The sequence below is a fragment of the Vanessa atalanta genome, chromosome 20, assembly GCF_905147765.1.
Source record: "Vanessa atalanta chromosome 20, ilVanAtal1.2, whole genome shotgun sequence".
Taxonomy (NCBI): domain Eukaryota; kingdom Metazoa; phylum Arthropoda; class Insecta; order Lepidoptera; family Nymphalidae; genus Vanessa; species Vanessa atalanta.
The window spans coordinates 2,625,304-2,642,632 of NC_061890.1; the positions used below are offsets into that span (position 1 = coordinate 2,625,304).

At 34.2% G+C, this 17,329-nt stretch overlaps 1 protein-coding gene across 1 annotated transcript; it reads right to left on the reverse strand.

The window, feature by feature from the left end:
* Positions 1-1,364: 1,364 nt before the first annotated feature.
* Positions 1,365-16,574, reverse strand: LOC125072085. The gene is made up of 5 exons (XM_047682596.1): positions 16,313-16,574; positions 15,452-15,549; positions 6,579-6,669; positions 4,466-4,543; positions 1,365-1,459 (listed from the first exon to the last, which is right to left on the reverse strand). The coding sequence occupies exons 1-5, from the start codon at positions 16,572-16,574 to the stop codon at positions 1,365-1,367; spliced, it is 624 nt and encodes a 207-aa protein (XP_047538552.1).
* Positions 16,575-17,329: the final 755 nt, after the last annotated feature.

Consider the following 17,329-nt stretch of genomic DNA (forward strand, 5'->3'; position numbering starts at 1 on the left):
TTATCGACTGCTATCAAACCTGATTGAAAGTGACGATTCAGCTTAAGGATGAGCGCGTTTGTCTGGACTTTGCCTAATTGCTTTTGATTAGACAGATTGACGTAAAGCCTAAGTTAGTGGGTTTAGAAACAATATTTTTGCACAAGCCTTAATACGAAAATATCTATATTCTTATCTTTAGTGTACTGGTGTAATCTGTCGTATCCGTCACTATAAGTCAATACACCGAATGATAGTTTTATGAAATAAGGTCTTCAACTAAAAAAAAAAAAGATTACAAATATATTACTAATAACATAATGTTAGCTGCAGACCTGAGAAGAACCAATGAAATAATCATAACATGTTCAAGTCAGATTTTGTATATGTTTATAAATAATCAAAATAACAAAAAATTACCAGGAGGCGAGTCACAAGTTTCTTTAAGAACGATTGACTGGCCAATAAAAAAAGGTTTCACACCTAAACATACAGAACCATACATAAATCACACGCCTTTCAAGATATGTGCCGCAATTCCTTCATTGATAAAAGGAACCATTATTTTTCCTGTCCTATATTGTACTAGCTACGTTTAACAAACTATTTGTAGCAAAAAAAGAATTTCCTTTATTAGTGATCGCACAGTGGTCGAAATTGAAATTTTTGAAAAAATCATATACCAATGTTTGGAAAACTAATTCCACTATAGCTCGTTGGTTGACAAACAAATACTGAATTATTTATCTATGATTATGTAGGTATTGATCTCCGATTATAATCACACATATATTTGTATGTACAATATAGAAAAAAAGATTCGGCACAAAGGCATGGACAAAATTGACGATCGCTTGTTAAAACTACTACTACTACTAAAACTACTATCTGATACCAATTCGCAAGAACCGTGGTGGAATTACCTCCAAAAATTTGACATCGATAGGAGTATAGGCCTTTTCCCAGCAGGAGGACATAAACAGCTAGTTATCCTATTGTCAGTCAATCTTGGTCCACTGCTGAACGTAGATTTTTCACAATGTGTGAGAAGATACCTTGACCCGTGAAGAACTGGCGAAAGAAATTCAGCGGGTTTGTTTTTTTTGCCACCCTTTTCAAGTCAAGGTCTCGTCTGCTCCAACAGTAATAGTCCTTCAACGTACGTGACCAGTCTGCTTCGGTCAACGGTATACTGTATTTCGCCTATGTAGGTAACTCCAATTATTTACCGGAATTTCAGTCAGTTCAGTAGACATTTATAAAAATAAAGAAAACACGCTTAAAAATTACGGTATATTTCGTAAATTATGACAAAAAAATTCTACAAAATTTCTATACAAAACTTTAAATTTCATATATTTTATTTACAAATAAAAAATTATAAATTACTGACATTCTGCTTCGTGCAACAAAATGGCGCGTCTCACGTACCGGAAGTGGTAGAAGCTGAAGACTACTACGAACGAGAAGAAGTATACAACTGAAACAATAAGAAATAATATATACATACAAAAACATAATCTTAATTTAAATAAGAGAAACTGCGAAAAGCAACTTGTATGATAATATTTTAATATAATAAAACCTTCGACGAAACCCGGTATATAAGTTCTATGTAAAATTTGTTAAGTCGTTTCAGTTAGGCATTGCGAGTATCCTCGTGTATTCGTATTGATAGTTAAGATTATATTTTTGGCGACCTTTATAATTTATTTTTAGTGGAGTTCGTGGTTAAAGTAAGTCTATATACTAAGTATCCTATTTTGAATTAGACTTTTATGGTGAGTGAGCATAAGGCATTGTATATCTCATGGTTATTACATTGACAATGTAAATAATTTAACACGGTGCTGCTCGCCAGTTCTGTTACTTGAACTTGGCTGACAAGCTACCGCGTGTCTAGATACTAATATTATAAATGCAAAATTTGTCTATCTGTCTGTTGCTCTTCCACGGCCAAACCTCCGAACCGATGTTGATTAAATTTGGTACGAAGTAAGCTTCAATCCCCTGGAAGACATAAGGTACTTTTTTATGCTAAACACATGACGACCAACCCCTAAAATGCAAGCAAAACCGCGGTCGACAACTAGTGTTTTAAATTTCTATGGTATGGTAAAGTAGCCCATGTATATTCCACATATTTTTAATTAATTTATAATAATCTATTTTTTATGTAAGCAGTTCTAGTTTTTCAATTTAGTTTTTTTTTCCAGTGGTAACTAATGGTTAGATAAGTTTAAATAAAAGACGTTCCAAAGTAAACGACTAGATCCGTTAAATAACCATCAATCGATAATTTGATGAGTCGTATTATAATACGTTAAAACGAACGACCAGTAATGATACGAATGCCATAATTAGTTGATGCGTTAAAGTCATAGAACAAATACTTCTTTGGAAATTATATAGTCGTATATAGGCCAGTCAATAAAGCCCGTGAAGGTCAAATAATTGGTATAATTATGATTTTTTTATATATGTACACTACATGTATAAATGTAATGGATGTAAAAATAATAAATAATTACAATTTTCAACCCTATGAGTTAAACGCTAGGGGGTTTAGAGGGTGAAAAGCGTTCTTGCTTATAACTTTGTAAAAAAAAATGTTAGATGGTTGAAATTAATTATAACCTACCTTGTGTTAAAATTTCAACCTTTTTTGTGACCTTTACGGGCTTTATTGACTGGCCTAATAGTTTTTTTTTGGTGTTAGGGTTTTGTGCCTACGTTGGTACCATTGATTCAACATATATTTTACTTCCAAATAGTAATATTTAAGATTGATCCAATTTGAAGGATGAACGAGCCAGTGGAACTTCAGGCACAAGGGATATAACATCCTAGCTCCCAAGGTTGGTGTATTTTGTTAGTTAATATTTTTTTCAGTGCCGAAATTTAAGTACTGAATTAAGTACACGATTGATTAATAATAAAACTTGTTGATTTTGTGGGATGTATTTCATTTTATCACAAATTTCGCTTAGCTAGGCCTTAATACAGTCAGGTACCTTATACAGGTATGGTATAGTGTTATGGTTAACTTACATTTGCTAGTCATTCAATTTATTAAAAAAAAAAAAAAAAATTTAGTTATCTAAAATCAGACTACAAAAATCTACGAAATATTTGTATATGTAACTGTAAAAGCTCGAACTACGGTAAATCTTAAGATTTTCCAGTAAAACCTAAGATTTACCGATAATGAATGGTAAATGTCCATAAAACTTTGGTATTCGAAATTTTATTTTAATTCATCATTCACTTGGTAAATCTTAGGATTCACGTGTTAGGTTATGATGGAATGGTAAATGTCATGTCGGTAAATCTTAGGTTCTACTGGAAAATCTTAAGATTTACCTTAATTCGAGCTTTAACAGTAACATATATATATGTAGTAATATAATACAGGTTTTGTATCTGTGAATTGAAAAATGTTTTGATACCAATCGAATTATATTTGTTTTTATTTTGTTATAGTATTTTAAATATATTAATTTATTTATATAAAAGATTTTTATCTATTTTATAAATTATCAATAGATAATCATACGATATGAATTAAACTGGATGCCACTTCTAAAACAACTCGGTCTGTGGTAATAACAAGTCCGATTGAGTCGGCGCTGATTCATTTTCAATCTCGTAATGAAGTTTTCATATGAATGGATATTATTTCCTGTTATATTATATGAAACACTTATTATGGATGAAATTCATTTGTTAAGTAGAATCGTATTTCTTATAAATATACTGTGCTTTTAAATGTCCAATCGTTTAATTGGCCGAGATAGCCCAATGGTTAGAACGCGTGCATCTTAACCGATATATCGGGATCAAATCCAGGCAGGCACCATTGAATTTTCATGTGATTAGTTTGTGTTTATAATTGTGAAGGAAAACATCGTGAGGAAACCTGCATGTGTCTAATTTCAACGAAATTCTGGCGTGGTGTAATATGCTCCTAACCTTCTCCTCAAAGGGAGAGGAGGCCTTTGCCCAGTAGGGGGAAATTTACAGGCTGCTAAATGAAAAATATTAACTTAAATGTCAATGAGCCAAATTTATTATTATTATTATTATGTATGTTTAACATAACCGTAACACAGACGCCCACTTAGACATACACATACCCTTCAATATACAAGACACACACGCCCGCAATAATATCGTTAAAGTTATTGTTTTTGCAGACGTTATTAAAATTATTTCTGAGAATTTCCTAAAATAACATATTATCTATAATTTTATTTATCGATTACTTAGGTGAGAAGTCTGACGAGGATGAATTCTCTTTTCTTTTTTATTTAATAAAGAGTGTATTTTTTTTTTAAATAAAACTTGTACTATTATCACATTATAATTAAACTAAAACATGTGCATTTTACCGGGAACTGATACCGTTTCTTTTTGTGCCTCATTTCATGGGGGGGGGGGGGGGGGGGGTAAGTTATAAGTGTTTAAGTTAATCATATTAACATACCCGCACCGAGAAACGTGAAGAGTCCACTGACACACGCTAAGTTAGCGAGTCTGTGTTGTTCATCTTTTATTTTCGGGGCTGGAGTAAAAAAATAATATTATTCAGTGAGATAATCAAGATATTAGCTATCTAATTCGTTTAAATCCCAATCCCGAGGTTCTGGTGGTTAGGTTTTTCTATAGAATATCTCAGTAACACTTCGAAGTCTGGAAGTTCTGGGCCTGCAATTGAACTGTTTACGGTCGTGTCGGTTTTGTTTTCCATCGGATTATATACAGAGTGTACCTGTGTTTGCACACATACTTTTGCACTATAACAGATCCTGCGTAGTTGGCTGACGTGTCTTAAGATTAGAAAAAGACAGAACAACATAAACGGGTTAGGAACCAAAACCTAATAAGTTACTGGTAAGGACTAGTACGTGTGTTAGGATGGCACGCTCTTCCATTACAAAAGAAAAATAAATGTATGTACAATCTTCTAAAACAATAGAAATAAGCCAGACCAAACCTAAGAGCAATATGTCTGTGTCATACACAGACATATTGCTCTTGTGTGAATGAGTATGTGTGTGTGTGGGAGCTAAGAAATTCGTTGTAAACACATACAGGGTTATTGGTAATTCGACGTATTCCCGCTAGGAGGTGACAGGGGTGACTATTTGCAATAATTTTAACCCCCATTTGCATGATGCAAAAGTGAACCAATTTTGAGTTATTACGTTTTTAAGATTTTTTCAAAATAAGTCAAAAATGTAACTTCTAAAATTTTATTTTAAAAAAAAAGTATCAATTAAAATCTATTGTTTTCTTCTTATTTATAAAAACGAATAAACGCGCACAAACAAGATGCGGACGTTCTAAGCACTGGGCCATATCGGGTCAAAAACTAAACTCACCAACTCACATTGGAGCGGCGGTACAAGATGACTTCAGCGACATATAGAGAGTTTTACCCTTACTTTATTTGTCTTGCAGTTTTATAATTGGAATGATTTAAAAAAAAAAAAGAAACAGCTGAGTTTATTTCGCTGGATCTTCTCAAGTCTGAGTTTTCTTTTCGAAACGTTGATACATTTCATACATTCAATAATGATGGGCTAGCTATGTTTGGATGTTGTATAACGATATTAGGAGTTTGATTTCAAACATCAGCTAAATGAATTCGAGCTTTGATTAAAAGTAAATAACGGTACGATTGTTTTATATAAGCTTTTGATTTTGTTTACGTAACGTTAGCCCGAAATTGGATAAACTATTGGCCAAACAAGAGGAGCCGACGCAATCAATAACCCAATGCAGTGACTTTATTCAGTTTTGATGAAATCCAGCGATTTGTCATCAATAATTAAACGTGGCTCGTGAAAAACATAATCAAATCAAATCAATGTTTTTGAATCGTCGATATTAAAATACTACCACCGTTTCGGAAAGCAGCCTCCAGCGAGAAGAAACGGCAAGAAACTCGCATAGTTGCTCTTTTCAAATAAACAGATTTACAATACTGTTTTTTTTTTTTTACAATAATCAGTGTCCTGGGATGGAACCCGAGGATACATCCAGGCGTTTTTTACTAAAAAGTAGAAGAGTACTTTTAAAATAAGATTTATTTATTAATTTAGTCTTAATATAGTAAGGTCATAGTAATCTATACTAATATTAAAGTAACTCTGTTTGTCTTACGCTTAAACTACGAGTAAGGACATAGGATACTTTTTATGCTTAATTATGACCTGATGATCAACCTATAAAACACGAGCGAAACCAAGGACGACAGCTAATGTATCTATATATTTAATAAATCAATCCACAACGGCGCGATTTTTAAGACATTTTCTGCCTCGCACAACCAGATTACGCCGGCGATTTTTCTGAACCGATACGACTTGGGAACCTTCAAGAAAAGAGCGTACGAAACGTTATGTTCCCTGTGCTTGTAGTTATACAGGCTCACTGATCTTTCAAACCAGAACCCAATAATACTCAGTATTACTGATTGACGGCAGAATACATGATGGTGGTACTCAACCAGACGGGTTAGCACTACGCCCTACCACCAAGTATTCACAACGGATACAATAAAATGCAAAAATAAATTAATACAAAAACCTCACCATCTTTAAAACGTACACAAGCTCTGCCTATCTTAGCAAACGCTAAGGACACAATTCCCATCCAGACCAACGTGGCTACGAGTAGATAGATCTGAAAATAAACTATAGTTAAAATTAAAACGTAGTTTTATGATTAGATATTAAAATTCCAAAGTGGGAAGCCAGTTATGATACAAAAATGATCCTTGAGTACTGTATCAAAATCTTCATAATAAAATGTGACTTCACGGGTCGCCCAATAAATAATAACATTTATTTTTTAAAGTAAAGTTAGTATTTTTCTTATTATTGTATGAATTCAAAGCAACGACGTTAAGACCGAGTTATATTATCTATCCGTCCCGGCTTCACACGAGCACAAATAAGTCTCTTTCTCTCTCTATGTATATATATATATATATATATATATATATTATATGTATATATAATCGTCACGGTAGCATGCGAAAGCGATCCCGTGACGCCCATCGAAGGGACAGAAATGGTACCGCTGGGTTTTTAGTGGGTATTGCGTTGCAGTATTCCTCCTGAGCAACGGCGAGTCCCTCTCACCCCCCCCCCCCCTCACACACTTCACGTAAGGGAAACGCGCAATGCGTTTTTCCAACGACAAAAAAAGGTTATATACTATATACAATATAAAGACTGAAGAACCAACATAAAAATTTACATTCCCGACTATTCTATCCCATAACAGATATTTAACTGACATATAACCCTTTCTATTGAATCGCTCTATTTATTACTGAAAAAAGCATTAAAATCCATTGCGTAGTTTACCTATTTCAGCCTACAGACAGCATGAAACGACTTTGTTTTATACTTTATATTCATAGTATTAAGTTTTTCTATTCCTTTGTTTGTGTGTGCGTGTTTAAAGATATTTATTGATAACTAGCTGACCCGGCAGACTTCGTACTGCCATAATCGATAAATTCGTAATGAATAAAAAAAATGCTTGATTTGATTGAATGTGGTTTTATTATTATTATTATTTTCAATTAATTAGATGTGTAATTATATATTACACATGTAATTAATATATAATTTATTATGATATTTTATTTTTGGGCTACTGTATTCGTCTTTCATGGATCACAAATGAAAAGATACGCCAAATTGCTTCGTTGCTACTTACATAGCGACCCATCTGGTACTGTGATACTTCATAATTTGCATCGGTTATAGCGAAGACGGCCATATCGCTAACATTACATATGTCCTTTAGACTTCACAGAGTTACTATGTTCTACATTAATGTGAGTTTCAAAAGCTTTGGACAATATTGGCGAGTATGGCACAATCCAACGATTGTCTACATCAACATTTTGTCCTTTTACCCTCACAACTACCAATCGACCATTGTCCGCAACTGATCGCCGACGATGATTATCCATCATTTCCCGTGATGGTTTCAGCAATCAGGTCTCTTGGGAATTGAAAACATTGAAAACTCTGCAAGGTATAGACCTATAGTTTAGATTCAGATAGATACACGGGTATCATGTGTTTGGTAACTACTGCATGCAATTTTGGGTCAACTGTTTCATAGCATTTATAATTAATGTATTTTTCTGATCGAAGCTGTCTTTGGTTCAAACGGATGTATGTCAATCGTTCAGTCTCAATTTTGACATGCATGTCAACTGCAAACTGATGGAAAAGCACCTCAAAATATGATAATAATAAGATTTACTTCACCTTCACGGATCATGAGTCTTTATAAATAGAAATTCATAGCAATAACTTTTTATGGGCACCTGTTTGACATCAGCGCCTGTTACTTGTTATTAAAATGGTATCCATCTTCCCCCTGCCAGACGATCAAAGGAGATTTTAACACATCATAATTCCTGTGTGTTTCAGATACATGTTTCAAATCATTATTCCGACGATGAAGCACAATATCTCTAGATTGTAAATTTTACCTACAATGACATCATCCACTTCGTCAATGGTGAGCCAATTAAACCTCCTTGTGTGTCATCGGCCTCATCGACATCGGCTCATCGGCAGGTGTTTTGTCAGCTTGAACGACAATATTATGGCTTTCGGATGGCATTCGATCCATTGCTATTTTGAACATGTTTACTAAATTGTTGTTCCGATGAAGAATATATTGTAATTCATGGACAATGGTTCTCTTCACTGTTGGATTGTGAGCACAACGCTTACCAACTTCCGCATCTGAATTTTGTATTATGTATTGCCCTTGTATCGGTAATTTTTAAAGATTTGTATATAATTATTTCGAATACATATTCCAATACAATTCCAACTTGAATATTATAAAAAACTATTATAGTATAATACCTTGAAAGTGGGCATGATGTCATCTGGAAACAGCTGTTATATTTTTGAATGTTGGCCAGGAAGTGTTTAGAATCATTTCTCATCCCAGAAACTAAAGAGCGTAAGGGATCTGGTAGTGCGACCAATTGTGGCAATTTTACTTTGCCTCCAGCAGATTCACCACTGTATTGTAACGTCTTACAATATTTGCCAATTATTGTCATTTCCCCAATTTTTACCGATTTGTCGGCACAATAATCTATTGCTGGATCACAGTGGAATGCAGAATCGTTTTAGAATCACAGCAGCACTAAGTCTGCGAGATCTCTCAATTTCATTATGTTACTAACATTTAATTTTATACGACTATTTTTTCGATCTGTTTCTGGTCATTAGTACGGTTAACACGTGAAGTAGCTCTTCGCATATTTGATTGACTGCAACGACCTAAGTCAGCTCATGTTCTCCTCAGCATCGTAAACAAAGTAAGAAAAATTCTCGCGCACTTTGCGGTAAAGTGTCAGTATCACAAAGGTTAAAAAAGAGCACATCGCAAAGGATCACCGAAGTAAAAAAAAGTTCTCGCGCACGTAGTAGTAACCGTCACTCACAAAGATCTTCTATCTTTGATCAAAGAGTATAATAATATATAGGGGATAGAAGGATGCAGAATGCACTCTTTGTCATAAGAGGAATCAATCGACAATAAAGGTTCGATCTATTTGTTGGTTGGTTTGTTGGTTACCATGTTGTAAAAATATGATTATGGCGTCGATAATGACATCGATACTGAGCATTGATACTTAATGTTTATTGATCGATGTTAATTGATGACAACGGTGTTTTTTTGTAAACTTTGCGTCGTCCTAAAGGGAAGAAATTATTAAATTTGAGAAATAGATGTAACCATGTTTTAAATAAACCAAAATCAATTTTAAAACATCTATGTTTTATTGTCTAATATCGATGATCATCGAAAATCAATGATAATCGACCATCTCTATTTCTAAGGAAAAACAAAGTTGTTTTTATTAAATTCCTAGCATTATTATCATAATTACTCACCTTCTAAACCTTCCATGGACTTCCACAAATAATTCAAGACCGAAATTAGTCAAATCGGTCCAGCAGGTCTCGAGTTTTAGCGAGACTAACGAACAGCAATTCATTTTTATATATATAGATGTAGTATTAACGCACCATGTACACACATGCGAAGAGAATGCAACGGCGACGGTGTGACGGTATAAGAGAGTGTCACGCTGTTTGACGTCACGGCATACGACTGATTCGTGACACGTCCATTAGCACGTCTTACCCACGGTGCACTAATAGTGTTTACATATTAAAATATTTAATTATACAAATGTGAATTTAATACTAATATGCCCTGTTCAAGTTATCTTGATCTTTTTGACAGACGGGCTAGTGATGAGAAACAGAAAATACAACATATATAACAGTCGATGGAACGATGGAATGCGTAATTCAAATTAGAATTCAATTATTTTTTTTAACTTATTTTTCTAAAAAGTGTTACACCAGCTAAAGATACCCCAAACAAAAGGACCCCCCCGTTCGTAACAATAACTTAACAATGATCTTTAATAAGGATTTTGGTAATCGATATTTGTAGCAGTTACTGCCTGTTATTCGCGTCCCTACCGATGTAACATTGTACAAGCGTCTATTATTTTCAGTGTCTGTTTAAATTTTACTTTGATGAAAATAATATGTTCATTGCAAAGTTATGTCGTTCATAAAAATTAACATGTGTCAAAAAGATCAAGCTATCTTGAACAGGGTATAGCAATAGTATTATAGCTTATATCAAGCAAAAAAATAATTCTTAAGATTTACGTATTCCACGCAAATTGCTAAAAGCACAGCTGTATTAAATATAACTAACATTTATTGATTAATATAACTTTATTTATAATACAACACTATGCCACTTAACTACTCATATTTCGTGTGTGAAGTGAAATTTAACAAACAATAAATAATTAAAAAAAAAACAATGCTAGAGAAAAAACTCTTTGGAACTTTGCAGAGAGAGAGATACTAGTTATTATTTGGAACGGTTAACTTAGGCAGAACTAAAAAGGCGTCTCGTCTCACCAATTCCGTTTTTTTTCACACTCAATAATAAAAAAAAAAGAAAACTCTGGTGAATGTGTTTGCCACAGATCGGATCTGTGGCAAACACATTAATCTCATTTAAAGCAATATAGCAAAGTAGCATCTGATTTTTTCAAAGCAATATTTTTATAGTTTAATAGACGGAACTATTGTTGAAACTTATTAATAGAGATAAGTTTATTTGTGAGACGCAAACTTCACACGCGTCTTATATCCACATTAATTCTACTTCCAAAGTTCGAATAACAGCTTCGTCGACGTTCAAAACGCAATTTTTCGTAAATCCATAATAAATTTTTTATAAGATATATATATAAATACTGTTAGTCCATAATAAATGTTATATTATAAATTATTCAAGTCCTCGACCGTTATATCACGTCAGTTCGATGTCAAATATTGTTTATTTGGCGTTTGTTCTCTTGCCGTTGAAATAGGTATAGGTTCCGATGAGTTTCTTTCGCCGATTTTTATCAGATCCGAGGCGTTCAATTTTGAACCGGTGGTAGATTTTCTCTCAATAAATAAGCAAGTGTAACGCTCTTATTTTGAAGTAATTTTTGACTCACCTTATGGACTAGCCCGTGGCAATCCTGCTTATTCACAAATACCAAAGGAGATAATAATAATCATTACATAGTGTAAAACAAAGTCGCTTACCACCGTTTGTCCCTATGTATGCTTAGATCTTTAAAATTACACAACGGATTTAGATTTTTTGCGCTTACATTGCAAATTCTGGCTCAAACCTACGAGATAGATCAAAATAATGTAGGACAGTATTTTACACCTTAAAAAGGTCTTCAAAAAAAGTCCGTGATGGTATATGTCTATCACTTAAATAGTATTTAAGAGATAAATAAAAAAATGTGGGTGGTGGTGTTTTATCCTTTACTTTTTACGAGAAATAATGGCTTATTTTCGAAGCGATTATAGGCAATACAGCATTATTCCTTATCCAATTAAGTACCTTAAAAACCTTGTGCATTTAATATAGATCAATATGGCCCTTCAACTATGTAATTTAAATTAATATTTTCGAATATATTACAGATTTAAAACGCTGGGACAGCGGTTTGTTTTGTCTGAAAAACGACTGAAAACTGTGAACGTTGTAAGACATTCTGTAGTATATTTAGGTGAAATGCTTTGATCCAAACTCAACGCTAATACGACATAAATTAAAGAATGATTTAATACATACATGTGTGGTTGTATGTATGTATGTATGGAATTCACGCGAGGTTACTAATTTATCTTTTAAAAGGCAACATTTTTGGTCCAATAAGCTATTTGTATTACGACTTACAGTGCCAAGGGTCTGAAAATGTAACAGGGCGCTCTAAATCCATTATTAGATATTAAAGGTGAAATTTATGAAGGATTATACGAAGGTATTCGCTTTGACAGTGTTATTTAATAAGAATTTCTTAATAATGATTACGTATAATAAATAATTCATAATGATAAATTTTATTTAATCCAGAGATTATTCGTTTTGCTTAGAGAAGGGTTATTTTAAGATATTATTAGACTGCTTTTCGAATTTATGGATGAATCAGATGTTCGTAAGCTGTTTCCTGTCGTATGTTTCCGTTTCTAATCGGTGGTAGCTTTAACACCTAAAATTAGTTATTTAAAATCGGTTAAAGAACCTTTTCTGCTGGAGAAACTCATTTACCCATCTCCCTTACTTGAAGTGTGATATGTGGGTAAAACCAGCGGCACCCACTCCGTTTCCTTGGAGATATTACAGGATTGGCTTGCGCGCGTAACCGTGACGTAATATTAAGTGTAAATAACATATACTAATTAAAATATATTATGATTTTGAATTATATTGAAACGAAACAACTTGAATACGATGAGATATGTTCTGTACCCCTATCACTCTTCTAGCTCGGGGGCCCGCAAAGGTGGCCCTCCTTCCAACCGTCGGGGCATCACGGTAGCATGATCCCATCATCATCGATCGGTGACGTGATGCCCTCCTGAAAAGACGGAGGGGGTACCGCTGGTTTTTTAGTGGGAATTCCATCGCATTCAGGTGGGAGAAATGAGTAGGAGCGTTTTTCCAGCGAAAAAAAAGAAAAAAACACGGTCATGTCATCTCTGCCGTATCTCTCTATTGGTGTGCATGATACATGCACTATATATTTAGTGAAAACTCAGTGGTGCTTGCCTGGGTTTGAACCTGCAATCATCGGTTAAGATGCACGCGTTCTAACCACTGGGCCATCTCGGCTCTTCTATTCAATGCTCGCAGCGTATTATTTGTACCGTATTAATTTGAAATACCGAAATCCAAATATTCGTGGTATTCAGTTTGATTTAGTCAAACAATGTTGTCGCTCAGAGTGCGCAATTCGTACACTCCTCTTCATCGCAGTTAATTTATCACAATACAGTGTAAAAAAAGTTACTATGACCACTTTTGGGCTATATCTCTCTTTCCTTGAGAAGTTTTTTAGAGATCATTCCGTCGCACTTTTCCAATACGGACACGTGCAGGTTTCTCACGATATTTTCTTTCAAAGTCCTCTTCTTCGCCTGAAAATTCAATGGTTCATGCCCGGTTTTGAAACCACAGCCGTCGATAGAGATTCTCGAATTTTAGCTGTGACAGCTATTATATCTATTCGTAAAATATTCATAATAAGGATCAAGTAATTCACACACCATTCATATTATAAATGAGAAAGTGACGATGTTTTACCGTTTGTAAAGATTCTTTAAACTGCTGAGCCGATTTTGATAAAAATTTTGTTTGAAGCAAGCTTGAACCTCAAGGAACGATATTGTCTTTTTCATAACTGAAATCTCCCACCACGCCCAGTAACAAGCGGACGAAGACTAGTATGAAATAAGTATACGATACTTGTTTTTGCCCACGCATGAGGATTTTTGCATCTCTGACAACGCGTATGCAAAATTTCACGATGATCAGCTGAATCGTTATGACGTGAAAGCTTACAGACAAACTGACCGACTTTAGTATTTATAATATTAGTGAGGATTATCTGTTTGTTTGTAAAATGCGGCAAATATATTGTATGCAGTTTATTATTTGATTAGACAACAAAATGTTATGTGAAGCGACATTAATATTGTATTATTAAATGTAATTATTTCGTTTATACACGGCTAAAGCTAATACCAAATGTATTTGGCGAGCCACAACATTATACAGTATACGTTTATATAACATGATATAACTCTTAATCTATTGTAACGCCACGCTATACTTTAAGCCGAGCCGAGTTTAACCGAGCCCAGCTAAGCTGAGCCAAAGCCAAGCCAAAGCTATTCTACAAAAGCTAGTGCTGGAACTGCCCGCTAAGATCACCTGTGTATTAGTGACGTCATATCCGATTATACAGTGCGAGGAATTGAATACCCGAACCATTCTTTTCGGAACGTCTTTCGCTAGTTTATGCAAGAGAGACCGATGCCGATGGCAACCGTGGTAACGGAAAAGAAAAGAGGGATGTCGCGACAGCAACGGGGAAAGGGGAATATAACGGCATTGTAAAAATATAAAAGATTAATAATAAAAAAATATACATAACATAGTAGTTGTTATTGCCATTCATCATCATCATCATCATCCTCCTGCCCTTATCCCAATTTTACTTGGGGTCGGCGCAGCATGTCTTCTTCTTCCATACTTCTCTGTCAGACGTCATCTCACAAGTAACATTCTTTCTAACCATATCGTTTTTCACACAATCCATCCATCGTTTCTTGGGTTGTCCCCTACCTCTATATCCATCCACATCCATACTCAAAACCTTTCTCACAACATGGTCCTCATTCCTCATTTCATTTCGCAATATAATCATATAATAAAAAAAAACTAAAAAATAAGAATAATCAACCACCAATCCGCGTTGGAACAGCACGCTGGGACCAGATAGAGTTGATGAGACGTATTACACGATTCCTTCGTGATCTGATGTGATGTGAATCAAATTTTGTATTATACATCAATACTTACATTAATATATACATATCAATAATATATACATATAGATTACCAAGTAAAATAAGACTTGGTGGTAGGGTTTAGAGCTTACACCTGCTCATCATAAATTCTAAGGCCATACTTAGCAATACCTTATCATCGTGTTCTGGTCAGAGGGGTGAGTGAGCCAGTGTAAGTTCAAAATATAACATTTTACTTCCCAAGGTTTCTTACTGCACCAATTAAAAGAGTAACTACTGTGTTTCTTGCCGGTTCTTCTCAGTAGAATCTTCATTCCGAACCGGTGGTAGTTTCATTTAATACAGTTTGTTAAATGACGATTCAAAAGTGCTTGTAAAAGCCTATTCGAATAAAGCATATTTTGATTTTGATTACTAAGGGCAGTAGTGACCTAAATGCGAGTCGGCTACTTGCAAAAAAGAACTTAGTAAATTTATCTTAAGAAACTACTAACCAGCATTGCTCGACAGTTTTCAGTGAGTGCCACAATGATCAACAACACACCAGCGCCGGTGACGCCGCTCAGCACAGATCCAGTAGCCAGACTCATAACTAAAGAAATTCAGAAATTTTAATAATTACTAAACATAAGTTAAAAGGACGGTTTAATGCCGAATTTGACGATAGTGATCACTATTAATCGGAACTATGATGTTATGTCTCTTGGGCCTGTTGTAACATATGCCCTTGCCTCTTATCAAATTAAAAAAGTAACAATATGAACTACTGATGTTTAGCGATAGAATTCATAAGGACTTAGACAGACATACAAAGCAAGACCATGAATTAAAGTAAAAATATATCACTATATTCTGTTCCAACCGAAGAAGGAAAAAAAGATAAAGATTTACGTATTCCACGCGTTTTGCTAATAGGTCTAGGCTCTGACTAATATATCTTTATTTATAATACTACACTATTCCATTGAACTCCTCGAATCTCATCTAATTTCACTTCCAAAGTTCCAACAACAGTTTCGTCGACGTTTTCGAAACGCCTTTTTAAAACAAATTCATTATGATTATTCAAGCTCTCGACCAATGATATCGGGTCGATTGTCAAATAATTTCATTTGGCTTTTGTCCACTTGTTGGACTATTGGTATGTAAATTAGAAAAATGGATAAGATATTTTTCAAGGGACAAAATAGTTAGTAAAACCGAAAAAAAAATCTAGCTAATTTACATGTTAATTTTTTAAAGTCATATTAGTTATTAAGATTAAAGGATTTTGTTTTTTTTTTTAAATCTCTGTACCTTATTTGGTTTGTTTTTTTTTTGGTTTCGTTAAAAAGTATTAAATATTATTCGCTTACATTGTGTGTGCGGAGTCTGATGCATATCGTCATACTGCTTGCCATGTGTGAGAACGATCGTCAACAGGATAGATCCAACTAAAACTTGTGAGAACGCAATTAACAATACGCCGGGGAACAGATTACACACCCCGCAGCAACTCTCGAAGTGACATCCCGGCTTATGTACAGCGAAATGAACCGGGACGCGAGACGACCTACTCGTACTGCGCGGTCTTTTATCGCTGGACTTTGTCTCGTCAGCAGTTAGACTTTTAACCATTTTTGTCGATAGACGAATGACAGACAATATTTGACGTATAAAATAAATTAAAAGTATGACGTAATGTATGGCCAGCTTAAACATACTCCTTTTTTAATACTTTTATGGTTTATTACGATGTTAATATAATAATATAACAAAAAGTGTTTTATTAATTATATACTAATATTATAAATGCGTAAATAATTATGCATTTAAAATATTAATTTATTACTTCAATAATTCAATGATTTCACCAAACTATGTAATGATCATAAGTCATTTCGATACTTAAAAAATATATATAAATAAAAAATAAAACAAAGTATTATTAATGAAATGTGAAATAAATAAATGCACTTGTTTTAATAAAGCTGGCACGCTCTATTCCCTAATGTGTATAAGGAGAAACTAGTTTTCGCGTGTTAGGGGGGGGGGGGGTTAGTTGGGGGTGGTCGTAGGTTATTAGTGTACAAAAATACCTTATGTCTATCCTTAGGGTTTAAGTTGGCTTCATACCGAATTTCATCCGGCTTAGTGGTTAAGCAATGAAAGCGTAGCATACATACAGACCGACAAAGTTATTTTCACATTTATAATATTAACATACTCGTATATTAAATAAGATATCCCAGTGGTTAGAACGCGAGCATCTTAACCGATGATTTCGGGTTCAAACCCAGGCAGGCACCACTGAATTTTCATGTGCTTAATTTGTGTTTATAATTCATCTCGTGCTCGGCGGTGAAGGAAAACATCATGAGGAAACCTGCATG

Coding starts and splice junctions, on each gene's coding strand:
- LOC125072085 (XM_047682596.1), bottom strand. CDS start 16,574: ATGGTTAAAAGTCTAACTGCTGACGAGACAAAGTCCAGCGATAAAAGA. Junction 15,550..16,312: donor TCAGACTCCGCACACACAAT/GTAAGCGAATAA, acceptor GAATTTCTTTAG/TTATGAGTCTGGCTACTGGA. Junction 1,460..4,465: donor CTTCACGTTTCTCGGTGCGG/GTATGTTAATAT, acceptor TTATTGTTTCAG/TTGTATACTTCTTCTCGTTC.